The sequence below is a fragment of the Protopterus annectens genome, chromosome 5.part0 (genome assembly GCF_019279795.1).
Source record: "Protopterus annectens isolate FY-2018-M chromosome 5.part0, PAN1.0, whole genome shotgun sequence".
Taxonomy (NCBI): domain Eukaryota; kingdom Metazoa; phylum Chordata; order Ceratodontiformes; family Protopteridae; genus Protopterus; species Protopterus annectens.
The window spans coordinates 1288630522-1288646199 of NC_056735.1; the positions used below are offsets into that span (position 1 = coordinate 1288630522).

Sequence of the window (15678 nt, forward strand, 5' to 3'; positions counted from 1 at the left end):
CCACAACTTGTGTGGACAGTGACAAACAATGGCCATGTGCCCTTGTCCATTTGTAATGCTAGTCAGAGAGTGTTTGTCCTTTAACACACATTTACTGGTGTTTGCCATGACATATGTCACGGTTAGTGTGCTGTGCCTCTGTCTACCCATGACATACAGGTGATATCCTGGGTACACCTGCCATCTCCTATCCAGTCATCATGATTCCTCTGGATGACAGTAACTGAGGGACTCCCTGGATATCCTGTAGTGGGAGTTTAGTCGTAAGTGGAGTGAGCTTCTGGGTTGTGGACCAATCAGTACAGCATGTCCTGTTTATGTCTGTGCTGGGGTTCAGGCCTGTCAGCTGCATAGGTCACCAGCATTTAGTGTTTACATGGTGCCAAATGTCCATTGATACCAGGCTGGTCATGGCTCTATACATCAGGCACAGTTCACCTCCAGCCAGGCAGTATGGCACTGTGTGGAGCTGCAGTTACTTTACTCAGGCAACACATGACATCTGTTACAGCTCTGCGATCCTCCTGGTGGGGTATTTGCATGGTCATTCCAGTTGCTGCAGGTGTCTGCTACGGTACATCCCTGAAGGGCCATTGTACACAATTGTGAGACTGCTGATGGATGACTGGAGAGGCACATTGACCTACCCTAACCAAGCTGTGCTTACCTTCATGATTAGGTGGGTATATGGTATGTTTCTGTAACCACTACAGACACATGGTTGTCACATGCAGGATATCTATCACCTTGTGTCCCCAGGTCTCTTATTGCTCCTGATGTACTTACTGGGTTAACACCTATGTGATAATTTCTTGCCATGTACTGTGTTTCCACAGGGGTTGACTATACCCTATTCTGCATTTAGCTTGTTGACGTGGCTGTGGCACCACTTGTGTGTTTCTATGTGTGCCTTTTGTAGGTTGCTTGTGTCATCTGGAGGGTCCGATATGGTGGCCAGTTTGTCGTCCTCTGCAAACCTGTTCAGACAGAGTCCTTCCATGTTGGCCTGTACCTATGTGACATATATAGCATACGAGAGGGTTCCCAGGACCATGCCTTGTGGGATGCCAGTTCTACCTGGTTTGCAGTCTGCCATGGCTACAGCATGTCTGCCAGGTCAGTTCTGTCCTTGAGCTGGTTTGCAACCCATCTACTTGCATAGGGGTTTATAGTTAGGCTGGTGACCTTATCTGTACCGCCAACTAGGGTATTGTATGGAAGGGTTTAGCAAGGTCCAGATAGGCTGTGTGATCAACATTCCCCACATCACTGGGCTTGGTGCATGTTTCACATAAGTCAGACATGTGTACAGGTCAGGATCTGCCCTATGACAGCCACACTGGGTAGGGTCTAATGTCTGTAGGTGTCCAATCTCGTTATTCATGGGATCCATGATCATCCTCTCCATTACTTTGCCAACTTAGATTTTCGGGGTTGAGGGGTGATAGTTTTCAGTATTCATTCAGGCACCCCCTTTGTGGTGTGGGACCACTGTTGCTGTACACAGCTCTTTGGGTACATATCCTGTGGTAGGACTGATAGTGCACAGTAATGCTATTTGCTGTTCCATTCTTCTTACAGTACTTGTTGGACACAACCCAGGACACCATCTGGTAGCATTGATGCTGTGTGCTGTGCTTTTTGGATGCTGGCTGTTAACCTCAGCATCTGCAATGTCGGGGGGCCAGCACTCTCCTGGGATAGATATTTGGCAGTTAGGTGCTGGTGAGGAATTTGCAAATAATCTGTTAGGTAGGATGTTGGCAATGTGTGTGGGTTTGGTGTATTGTTTGTGATATTAGAGTGCTGCAGAGCATATCTGTGGATTATCACCATGGTTCCTACCATCAGGTAGGACAGCTGTGTAATAATCCTTTGTGTCCTGCACAACTTGTATCATCATAGGTTCATACTAGGCTATCTGCCCTGGCCTTGTTTGAGCATGGACAGACTGTGTGTGGGTCTCAACACCCCTTGCAATGTGCATATTATGCCCACGTAGGGTTTACTTTCCTAGATGTGACACATGGATGGCCCCCAGTGTACACCTGCTATCTCCCATGCACTTCAACGGATTTCTCTTGTTGAGTTTGTGTGTGGAGCTCAGCCTATCATGGACTGGGATTCTGTTCCAGAGTGTCCTGAGCCTCTGGGTTATGGATCTGTCTCTTATTAATCTATGTGTAGAGGTTCAGATATCTCACTGTGGTGTGTCTGCTGGATTTGGGGTTTCTGCAGTGGAGCATGTCCATTCATTCTGGATTGGGCATTGCCTTGTACATCAGGCATACATCACCTCTGACTGTGCAGTATGCTTCTGAATTGGGCTGTGGTTTCTTCAGCCAGGCTGCAGATGTCCAATGTTTGGACCCTTTATCCTGCTGGTGGGGCATATTTGGGGTCTTTCTGACTGCTGCATGTGTAAGGTAAGGTACATGGGAACTGGGGCATAGTTGTCATGTATGGGCCTGATAAGGGAAGGGCATGGGGGCACAGTGACCTCTGTAGCTCTACATGTGCATCCTTTCATATTAAGGTTGGTCATATAGCAGGTCTTCCTGGCCACCTTGGCAATGTGTGTGTCACATGACAGGTTACCATCCACTTGTGTTCCTAGGTCCATGACTACTTCTTCCATACATAATGGATTGCCACCTATGTCATACTTTGTATGTGCCTTGTTTTGTATTTGTTGGGACATTCATACTCTGAAGTGTCTTCAGGAAGGCTGGGTTTGTGTGTGGGGTCTGTAGCAGGCTTCAAACTGGTACACAGTTTGACACTGTGTTACTCACCCATGGATAGTCCATGCTGCTTCTTGCTGTGGTACCAACCTGGGGGTGTGGTTGTTCTTGATAATTACTGGTAGCCACACTCCTATTGTCGTGTGTTCCATGTTTTGGAGCTGTAGAGCATGGTGTGAGGCATAACCTGGTAGTATTGGGTGCTCTTCTGGGCCTCGCCCAGGTTTCTGTTACAGAACACATATTACCATTCTCCATGCTGTGGTGGGTTTGGTCTGCATGCAGGTTAGACTTCTGGCATTGGGTAGCATTACGTCCAGGTTATTATCCCTTGTGCTACCTATGTTGGTGGGTTTGTGTTTCCAGACTTACCTATTCCAGGCACAGTGGGGGTAACAGCAGCCTTTGCCAGTATCTACACAGCCAGGTGTGCTGGGTGCATGCCATCCCTAGCAGGTGGGGCATCATGTCTTGCTCGGCATGTCAGCCCAGGCTGTCAGCCATGTGTTCCCCCTTGCTAACAGCAATACCTCAGCCAATTATTGTACTTGATCTTGTTGTCTTCATAGTGTGGCATCATGCTTGGTGAGGGTGAGATGTTAGGTTGGGTCTTCATGTTTGCATATACTAGATGGTGTTACATTGCTTAACACATGGCAATCATGCCTCAGGTGGTGCTGCAGGGCTGCCTCTGTCGGATGCACATACTACACTCCCTGTACATGTTTGAGAGCAGGTTATGTCATGTTAGGCATCCCTGTTACTATATGAGTGAGTCAGAGAGGGGTATCATTCCTAGGGTTCCTACTGAGCCAGTGTATGTGCTATGCGTTGCCTCTTTGCCAAGGCCATGGCATACTGGGCACGCCTCCTTCTGCCTTCTGGGGCAGACTCAGTTTGTTCCTCCTCTGAGTCACGCTCTGCCTGTGATGGCCTTGGCAATGGTGGGGGGCTGTTTGGCCCGGCCCTATGCTGGTCCTGCTGCAGCTGTTTTCGCAGGATCATATTATGTAGCATAGCACATACCATGACAATTTGGGTACATGTAGTTGGTGAGTACTGCAAGGCTCCACCAGATGTGTCCAGACACCGGAACCATGACTTGAGCAGCCCAAACACACGCTCTATTACATTACGTGTTTGTGCGTGTGCCTCATTATGGTGTTCCTGTTCAGGTGTGTGTGCATTTCTGATGGGTGTCATCAGCCACGGCTCCAGTGCATAACCTGCATCCCCCACTAGGTGTCCATGTGGGATGTCTTCATTGGCAAATGTCTGGTACAGCTGCGTCAAATGCCAGATATGGGAATCATGGTAGCTCCCAGGGCAGCCATCACACACATTCATTATTATGACCTGGGCATCACACATGACCTGGCAGTTGATGGAGGGGAAGCCCTTGCGGTTAATGTAGGCCCTACCCCACTCACCGGCTGGTGCTTTGATGCGTATGTGCGTGCAGTCTATTGCACCCACTGCCTCAGGGTATTCTGCTATTTGCTGGAAGAGATGCATATTGCTGGCCAATACCTCACGGGCATTGGGGAAATATACATGATCACCGACATGTGCTGACATGGCATCCAGGAACTGGTGCAGTACTCTGAAGGCTGATGCCTATGATATCCCCATCATATCACCAGTTGGTCTCTGGAAGGTACCTGTTGCTAGTATTCTTAGGTCAACACATACCTTGGTTTCCACTGGGATGGGTTTCCCTCTGTTGGTTCTGTGTGTGAGGCATGGCCTGCACAGCTCGACAATTTGCTGCAGGAGGACTCTGTCCACTCTATAGCGCTCCACTATCTCCAGCTCATGTAACCCCTGGTAGGTGAACCTGGGCCTGTACACTCTTCTCCATCTCCTCACTGTGGGTTGTCTGTCAGCATTTCCATTGTCACCACCCTCAGCAAGTCTCCTATGTCTCCTTATGACAGCTATGGCAGCCCCGAGCATATTTGGTCTGAGCACAGCTTTTTCAGATTTCACTTCTACTAGCTTACTCCTGTCTTGCAGTATCTCTTGAGAGACACATACTGCAATGCTGTTTGCAGTGTTTTAAGTGCTGGGCTGGGCTTGTATTCTGCCTGTGTAATTGCCTGCTTCTAATTGTTTTCACCAGCTACCTCTACAGGTATTCCCTGCTAGTTTCCTACTATTTCTTCTGCTTCCTTTTCCTCTCTGTTTCCTCAGGGGGGAGCAGCGCGCATACCAGTGAAAACACGCTCACAGTGGTTACCACGCATGCACACATGCTTACACGGACTAGAATCTGCTTATTCAGGTTAAAACACTCGCACACCAGCGCAAACAGGTCTACAGACCTTTAAACAGGGTCCTACATGCTTACTCTGCCTTACACGCGCGCACTCTATCTTACTCGCGCCTCCCAGCGCGCACATGTGTGCATGCACATACAGCAAGAAACTTTGGTGTTGGCCACAGTGTACACCTTCCATTTCTTGACTTTCCCATGCTTATCTGTTGACACTCCTCTTTTTCTGCTGTGTGATTGATATGTTTCACATACCACTTTGCTCCAATGAGCTTGCTTTCTTCCTGACATTCCCCCCTGTGATGTCACCTATCTCCTACTCTGTTACTCTCCCTTATCTAACTCTTACACTACACGGACTGTGCTCATTTGCTATGTGACAGTGTGATTCACTATCCTACCATTCATTTACATAGGATTGCCTACTAATGCTTAGTTACATGTCTTACACTCAGCTTCCCCCCTTAGCAACCACTAGACGGTGGCCATGTTGTTCTTGGTCTGCTAGTCCCTGCATTGCAAAGTCATGCATTACATAAAACCCACATTTGTGGGTTTCTAACCTTCATTTTTCAGTTTTATATAGTGCAGCCCATTTGCGTGGGGCTGCGCTGCGTTTAAACATCGCCAATCTCCGAAAAAAAAAAAAACTTTTTTTTCATGTTTGCATCGGTTTACTATATTTGGCCATTGGCATGCTGTCTGTAACATTTGCACAGTTTATTTGGAGCTGTCATGGCTCCATTGTGTTATTTGCAGTAACGTACTCAGTTGTCAACTGAGCACATTTCTGCAACTAATACGACTCTTACACGGGCTGGTTTCAGCTTCGTGGATTGCTAATCTACCTCATTTGCATGCCTTTCGGCTGCAAGTGGGGTGATTAGCATATCCACGCCCTGCCCGTGTAAGAGTCATTTTAGCTTTCTCTTACACAGGATTTTGGGCTGTTCCTGGATCGCGATGGCTGCATGGAGTCTTACACAGCTCTTAGACTCCGTGCAAGCCATCGTGAATCCTACCCAATGTTATTAGAACTACTGCACCTAGACAGTGCTTTATAAACACCACATCCTACTTGTGAATACAAATCATTATTATTATTATTATTGTTATTATTATTATTATTATTATTATTATTATTGTTATTATTATTATTATTATTATCCCCAAGATGGATATATTTAATTTATAGAAAAAAAAGCTTTACATCCTTTTTTAGACAGCAGTGCATGGAAAAATCTTAAGAAGGATGGAGCTTCAGAGGGCTGGAAATATTATACTGTTATTTAGTCTGTTTATAGTTCTTGAAAACTGTAGAACATTATACTTATTGTGAATTGCTAGTATCTTTCTAAAGAAGGTAAAAACATCACAGAGAAGCTATGTATTGACTATTGTTTATCTATTCCAGTGTTAAACTGAAGATTTTTTACTGAGGATTGAGGTTTTTCATATGACCTGTGCGCATTAATAGGCAATGTGAGTGAATTAGCTGGATATATTTGTGAAGCTGAATATGTTTTGAAAGCTACAGATAGTTCCTTGTTTATCTGGCTGCATCTTACCAAGTTTCAAAGGTGCATGACTGCAGACCCATTACCCCTTTTCACCCTGGAATGAAGGTTGTCCTCGCAGGATGAGGACCTTTCCAACAGCTCAGACTTATTTTGCCTTGACATCAACAGGCTGGCTGATACAATATGTTATCAACATGAACTCTTACTGGCTCAATGGAAACACTTTTCTGAATAGCATCTTCTACTCAGCTTTTCAAAGTTGTATTTTTAGTAATCTGGCATTGCATATTGAAAACATTTCCTGTGAAAGGCATCAAGTATTAGGACTTCTAACTGTTAAAGCCACTATAATACAAGCGTTCTATTACCTTTAGCAATAACATACACTCCAACAGATAACAGATGGCTATAATTTTTTTCAGTTCTGCAACTTTTGACATTGAGCATATTTATATTACCTCTTTTGGTTCTGCTTCAGAGATTTCTAGTTTTGCTTCACGGTTTGTGACAGCTAATCTGTAACATAATAATTTGATTACTTTTGTGGTATTGTATGAATATCTCACATTACATTCCTCAATAACAGACAAAAGTAAATAAATACTGTAAATAAAATGTGGTTCAGCTTCAGCAATTGTTATATACATCTTGTCTTTGAAAACCATTTCTTTGCAACTGTATGCATTTCTGACTGGCATCTTTGCCCATTTAGACAACAATGCATAACAAAAGAAGGCCAGGATACACTGAGCATTTGTTTTCTTATTCAGGTTAGAATGCAGAGTGGAAGGAGTAAAAATATACCCCTGGATTCAATAATCTTCCATGTAGGACTAGCAGGACTAGGCTAGTCTTGCACGGAAGCGGCCGTTCAGGAGGAGGATGGCAGCGCGCCAAGCATATTAATAAAGGCGTGCTGCCTCCTAATCCTTTATGGAGCATGGACGAGTGCAGGGGGCATGTCTGAGAGCAGAGCTCTCAGAATAAACATGCCCCTGCAAATTAGAACAGCAGAAACTGTAAATAAATGAGTGAGACCGCTCATAGGTATCCGCATATCCCCACCAACAGTCCCCCATGTGTACAACAGCAACAGGGCATAAAAATAAAAAAGTAACCCCTGTATTTATCTCTAAAACTGCGAGTACAGCTAACCGTAGGTGCGTGGGGTGTGCCCATTGCTTAGCTATGGTTAAAGCAGCTTAAAAGGCTGAAGAGGATAACAAGGAAGATATATGCAAACGAAGCAGTACAGCAATAGTGTAGTGGTCAGAGCATCTGCCTAATGAGCAGGCATGCTTGGTTCGAGTCCCACTGCAGCACATATTTTCCATGTGAAGTCAGTATACGAATATATATTTACATTTTATTGCTGTATAACCTACTAAATAACATTTAAATGTGAACTCGAGTACTGCATTAAATGCACATGTGAAGAGTCAGTACTTTAATGAATAAGTCAGCAGTAAGCAGGTGTAAGCACAGATAAGCAGTAGTAAACATATGTAAGCAATAGTGAGCGTGTGCAAGTGCGTGTGGGCAGGGTGAAGCACCGCAAACACAGATTAAGCAAAGGAGAAGCTAACTACGTGTAAGACACTGTGACCGGAAGTCAGCAGTGCTTACCTCTGTGCAAACCCAGTAACAACCACTTGAAAGTGCCTTACGCATGCCATATCCAATGGCCAGGGTTCTGCCCAGCAACAAAACAAACAGCCTCCGCAAGGCTGGAACCCAGCACCATGCTCACCATACACAAAACGATTGACCACTAAGCCATGCCAGACATGCAACAATTGTATGTTGTCAGAAACATAACCCCAGCCCAGTCATGTAACAGTACAGAGAATGTATACCTACAGCTAGATGGGCCTGTGTCTGCAAGTATATCACTAACTAAATGGATGCAACATATCTATAGATGTAGTTACATATATATATATATATATATATATATATATATATATATATATATATATATAAATATCCAGAGATATACACATATAAATACAAATATATGAATAGATATACATGCAAATGCTGACTACACATATATATGTCAACAACTATATGTCCACATATACACATCAAGTGACATATGTACGCAGATATATGTCTCCGTAGGCATATTCTGACATAGTTAGACATATGTAAGCAAATATATATATATATATATATATATATATATATATATATATATATATATATATATATATACCCACCGAGGTATATATGGCCAGATATCTGCAGATACCAATGGTAGATGAACAGAAACATATTTGTCCACATGCACCGTCAATGGGCCTGAGAGGCTCCAAACAATATATGTCATGTACAAATTTGCATACCCCCTGCCCAGCCAAACATGTCCGCCCTGCAACACACTACCAAGCTCATAGTATTGTATGTCTGTCATTGAACTAGGAAATTAAATCCGCCTTCTGTTATGCGTCACATGTTGACATCACATACCCCTCTCCCCCACACACTATTTGGACCGAGCAGTACAGGTCCATCCAACCCAGGCATTCCCCAACCCATACATGCAGTTCTGCTTCCCCCCACCTGCAAGACACATGCAGCCACCACCCCTACCCTGGTTACCGACCCATAGCTACCACACCACCACACATTGCCCCTCCCTTGGGACCCATCCCGTATGATGTCCCGACCCAAGTATCCTAGGTGTGGCACATGCCAGAGACCATGCACATAGCCAGGGGTACCTATGTAACCCTGGGTGCAGATGAAGGTTGAATACCCAATGTTTGGATTGTCCAGCATGGGATTAATGCATTCCTGGTACTAACAATAGATGTCACATGTGACTCTGTGTACACCAACGGATGTAGTGGTAGGTATTACAAAGCATAAATGGCACACAAGGTTGGCCGGTATGCACAAGAAACACAATATCCAACAATACCAGTCAACATTACTGGATATGTAGCTAAAGATTTACAGGTATATGTGTTAGTATAAATACCCCTAAATAAATAGATATATACTTCCCCCTCTCTGTAGTACATATGTATACATACATAGATAGACATATAAATAAATACCCACATATACATATATACATATGCAGACACCCATATATATACATATGCAGACACCCATACATCCACATGTCATCAGATATCACTTCTGTGTCTCGTGGGGTGTGTACATACCCGGGCTACAAGGGTGGGAAAGCCTGATGACTGATGGGTCAAGACAGCGTACGAGATGGGTCCCATGAAGTGGAGAGTGAGCAGTGTGTAGTGGTGTGTTTAGACCCAACCTGCACCCAGAGTAAGGATGAGTGCTGTAGAGGAGGCGCTGATGGGGGAACTATGGGTATGTAATTATGGGTCTAGGCCTGCAGGTGTTTGCTGGAGTGGGTCTATGCGGACTGCCCCAGAAATGTAAGCAATAGTGTTCACTGGGCAGAGCTGCCGCACAATGGACAGACACTCCCGCTACAAGTCCCAGTGCAGCACAGTCTATTTTACATGGCAGAGAACGGTATAACCAGATGTAGATGTAAATATGTAGAGATATGTGTATGTGTATATATACCCATAACTACATGGAGATATACCACTCCCTCTCTGCGGTACAAATGTAAACATACATATGCAGACATAGATATAAATACCCACATATAGATATATACATCTGCAGACACCCATACATCCATATGTCGTTAGATATATATGTACAGCAATATATATATATATATATATATATATATATATATATATATATGTGCAAATATGCACATATATATAGCTAGGATATGATACAGCAGTTAAGAATTACATGTGTTCACAGGCCGTGCCAATGGGTGTGAGGGGCCCAATCAATAAACGTGTAACACGTAGCATCACCACCCCACCAGCTAGCCAGGTGAAACATGCAAACACACAATACAAGTAAACAAACCACTGCTTTCCAGACTACAGGCAGGATACTACCAGTGGGACAGACCCACCAAGCCTAATCTTGAAACAAAGACAAGAATGTCACTTGCGGGACAAGCCAAAAATACAATGGTTACCCAGTCTTCCAGCCATTGCATGGATAACCTATGGCAGGGCAAGCATGTTCCCGGACTACAAGGTTGGGGAAGCCTGATGACCCATGGAGCGAGACAACGTATGTGATGGGTCCTGAGAAGTGGAGAGCTGGCAGTGTGTAGTGGTGTGTTTAGACCCAACCTGCACCCGGGTAAGGAAGACTGCTGAAGAGGAAGTAGGGTCTGGGAACTATGGGTATGACATTATGGGCCTAGCTGTGCAGGCGTTGGCTGGACCGGATCTATGTGGACCACCCCAGGGATGTAAGCAATAGTGTGCACTGGGCAAAGCATATGCTAATGAGCAGCCACACCCGGTACGAGTCCCACTGCAGCAAAGTCTAGTTTACATGGCAAAGGACGGTATAACCAGATGTGTTGTTGCAAACCCACTAAATGACACCAAAGAACACATGGTTGCAACACCCCACTGTAGGCATGTAAGCCAAACTAATTGGCATCACAAGGTATGATTGCTGTCCAGACCTCTCAACTGTCCCCAATCTTCAGGGACGTCTCTGATATAGACTCTGACTGTAGGTCTGTCCCTCTTAATCCCTCTTAAAACTGGTGACTGCTGAAGAAAAGGTGGTGAGTCACCCTTAATAAATAATGATAGTAATCCAGAGTTATAGATGTTTTATGTCAGAATATCTATATTACACCACAGTCTCTTAATCTGCAAAAGTTTCAAGCTAATAGTACAAATATTTAAAGATTGTCCCTGATTATTTGAGGATTTGTCCCTGAGTCTGTTGAGATTTGTCTCTGATCAGTTGAGAGCTATGTTGCTGTCCTCACCCCCACCCAGGGGTGTGGTTGTCCAGACATACCCCCACATGCAGGGTATATACACAGCTGTCGCTGTAGAAGAAGTGGCCAGCTGTGGACCTTCCCATTAGCCATCCTGCACTTTCCTGGACATGTCCTCACTGTCAGCCCCTCTGTGTGGCCCAATAATACCACTTACCTATTGACCCCTGTTGCATTCATAGTAATGTTCACAGTCACAGGTAGGTAACACCCTACACACAACTATATTGGCAGAATCTGGACCCCCAACCCAGGTGTATTACTGCAGCTGTCCCAGACTGCACATGTAAATAACACATGAAGAGAAAACTCAAGCACACTGAGATCACCATCTTGCGAAGTCCGCCACCTCCCAATACTTCAGACCCCTACACCAACTACTGACACTGACACCTCCTGACCTGCCTCGCATACATATCCCAACACCCTGAAAATCTGCACTACTGCTCCCCCACCAATCAGTCGAACGGCCTACTATACAGTTAAAATGTCCCCCCCTCCACCTACCTGCCTACACCTCCACTATTCACATCTATTCTATAACACAGGTATGGCATAACTAAACCTAACCTGAATTCCTGAGTGTAGCCTAACTAGAAATGCTAAACTGGAATTCTACTTAACCTTACACTGACCTTCATGAACAGTCATAGCTGACATGTACACCTGATGTAAGCATGTATAATAATGACATGTACATGAAGTAGGGTGGGTGTATAAAGCAGCAAGCAGGAGTACACCTGTGTGGGCAGCGGTAAGCAATGCCCACACTGGTTAAGCAATGTGGAGGCCAACCCAGTGTAAGATGCCATAACCGGAGGTCAGCAAGTCTGAGCCTAGCGCACACCAGCGCATTCCCGCCTACACTCCCCCCCAGTGCCTTAGGCATGTGTAGCCCATAGCCCTCATCGTGGCCAGTAACAACATAATCAGCACTCCCAGGCCCCCCCCACACACACACACACTATAATCCAAGCGAGTTACACGAAGGTATGGCAGATATACAATCAGCTGTTGTTATCACAAACATATCATCCGGCACAGTCAGTCAACAGTATAGGAAATATATGTAAGTATGTACATTAATACCAGAAAACATGTGCAGAGTGCTCAATGACAGTATTCCAAGCAGTCTATGAGTACCAATGAACAGTGCCTGTCCACACATACTGTGACAACAGTAGTGTCGTATAATACTGAAGAGAGGAATGGTAAATGGGCCACAACGTGGGGGCGTGTTTCATCTGTTGTGTGAGCAAACTGCTGCATCTGAAAACCCTTTCAGGATGCTATCAGTGGGAGAAACAGTGTAGAACAGCAAAGTATACTCATGACACAACAACAGGTCTGTACCTGCCGGGACGCACCAGACGTTATGGGTCACAATAATGTTCCCACCAGTATTGGAGGTGGATGAAGGGAAGGCTTGAATGTATGTGGACTAAACTGATGAAGAGCTTGCAGAAGTTTGCATCGAGACAGTAATATGGAGGAATACCGAGACATGCAGAGAGGGAAATCTGTAGAGGTGTGGTATGGCAGGGCTAGCAACTGTAGAATGGATGGATGCTGAGTACATGGAGCTTGGGGGCCGAGGAAAAGGAGCATGGGTATGACATTAATGTAGGAATATGCAACTTACGTAGAGCTGCAATAGTGTAGTGGGCAGAGCATCCATCTATTGCACACACATTCTCGGTTCGGGTCCCACTGCAGCACATTCCATTTCCCATGTGAAATCACTGTAACATAATCGTTTTGCTCTATAACCTACTAAATGACATTTATACTTGAACATGAGTACAGAACTACACATAGCCCCCTCAATATTCACAGGACATAAGATGACACACAGATATGTATTCACAGACAACTTGTAATGGTGTATTTTACAATAATGTATGCCATTACCGACAGCACATAGATCTGCACTTATGTAATCAGTGAGTAATGCAAGGCCCACACAGAAAAGTAGATTCAAACAGTGCAGATATATAACATACTATGCTTTCACCATCAATATAGATAACAATAAACAATAACTGATGTAGGTCAGCTGCCGCCAGTTACAACCCGTAGTCAAGGCCTAGGGGGACAATTATTACCTGTGATAATGCCTATGTATCTGTCACATGTATGGACCCTGACCAACAAATGTGGGTGTCCACGATATGACTGGGATAATAGCAGGAATGCCAGCAATATATTATGATAGGCCAATACTGAACAACCCCTAACTGTGTCACAGCAGGTCAAAGCCAGCCATATATGTGCAGGACAGAGGCAGAAACACAGGGCCATACCTGTAATATTGCAGTTACACACCCTGCACATTGCTGGTGTTACAGGATTTGATGCAACATACCCTTATGCAGGAATAACACATCAGAAACAGAACTGGAAGTAGCCATGTACTGATAGCACGCAACAGACAGATTGCCAGGGATATATCTAGGACAAGCCCTGTGTGGTGCACAGGCAAAAGCAAACAGACAATCCACTGGTCATCATGTGGATAGGCCCACTGTTGAGAGCTATGCAGACAGACTGCATTTCATCCTAAACTATGTACACGCAAACACTACAAGACCAGCAATATGCAAAGCACATAACAACACCACTCACTCTGTCTGTAGGTCTGGAACAACCTAAGAATGTGTAGTTGTCCTGTGTCTGCAAGCCCTGCTGCAGTAGGTACCACAACCTGCCCTCTGTAACACTGCTGCCAACATACAGGAAGGATGTCCTCCATACTGGAAAAGTGAAGGGACAATGCCCACATGAGTAAGCATTTTATAGTACTGGGTTGCCATAACGATGGTTAACAGAATCGCTACACAGCAGGCTGCGCGCAGTCAACAACGGTTACACACTGATTGGTGCAGAGCCCATCACCTGATCATCTGCATGACCTACAAAAGCCATGCTGTAATTCATTCAAACCAACTCATTCGCTCTACTAGAGAGGGAGAGAGAGAGAGAGAGAGAGAGAGAGAGAAGAAAGAGAAAAGAAGAGGAAACCAGCCAAAGAAAACAGGATATTGAAATTATATGTATACCACGGACCTTACACAGTGGGGAACACAGTACTACAGGGCACAACCGAGAAGGCGTCACATCCATCCAAACACTAAAAGGTATATAAAACACAAATGTATGTAATTTAATGTAGGATGTGGTGTAGATTAACAGGATGTATGTTGTAGACTGTTTGATATGTGCCATCTGCAGTTGTCCCTGTAATGATGTCCTGCTGAACAATTGCTCTGGACAATACGGTCTGTCCCTGTAAGCAGTGGGACATACCCGCCAATTGTGCAGATCAGCAATGAATGACAAAGATGTCAGCCATAATATCTATGTATGTTATGTTAGTGTGGAGAATAGCTGTTGGTGGATGTACTGCTGTTATGATAGACACATGTGCGTCAGTGCACAGCACTTTCAGGACAGTCATTTGAATGTGTAATGTAGCATGCACAAATGCCATAGGTTTGTAATAGGCATACCAGCAATCTCACACCATAGTTACCACCCTAATGTTAGGCTGTGTTTACATGTGGCACCTGTCAGTGTTGCAGCAAGGCAGAACAGTGCAGATGTGAATTATAGATGGTTACAGTATGTGGACCAGATGTCTGTATGCACTCCACATATCTGTGTGATACGGACTGTGACGTGTATGTGTACAGATACAGACACTCATATAGACATAGGTATAGCAACAACGTACAACATATATCTACACATATATGTACATAGATGTATATTCATACACACACACACACACACACATATATACATATATATATATATATATATATATATATATATATATATATATATATATATATATATATATATATATATATATATATATATATATATATCTATAGTGGCACTGACAATGGCATGGAGGTGCAATACTCTGTAACAGGCCAGCAAAGATAAGTGTCCCCACAGGGAGCATGGCTACAAACACATAGCACAAAGCATGGCACTTACACATAGCACAAAGCTTGGTGCAATGCAACATATGTCCCAATGGTAGGTAAGCAGCTGACAAAACTATTGCAGTCTGTGAACGTGTTGTTGTAGCTGATATGGTGGGGGGAGACCTATATGTTTATTAAGAACTACGGTAACCCTGCTGTATGGGTGGCTCATACCTGTTTCCATCTTTATGTCTTCCAGGAATCATGTTGCATTGTTGCCTTCCCACCTACAGTGCCGCAGAAATGGCTATCACCATTGACCACCTGG

General features: G+C 44.4%; 1 protein-coding gene across 1 annotated transcript in view; it reads right to left on the reverse strand.

Annotated features, from left to right (window-relative positions):
• LOC122801624 (signal-regulatory protein beta-2-like) overlaps positions 1 to 15678 on the reverse strand; it is a 547020-nt gene that overhangs the window by 75801 nt on the left and 455541 nt on the right. The window contains exon 6 of the mRNA XM_044071104.1: positions 6998 to 7055. Within this exon, the coding sequence (XP_043927039.1) occupies positions 6998 to 7055 (58 nt within the window). The remainder of the gene's footprint in view (positions 1 to 6997; positions 7056 to 15678) is intronic.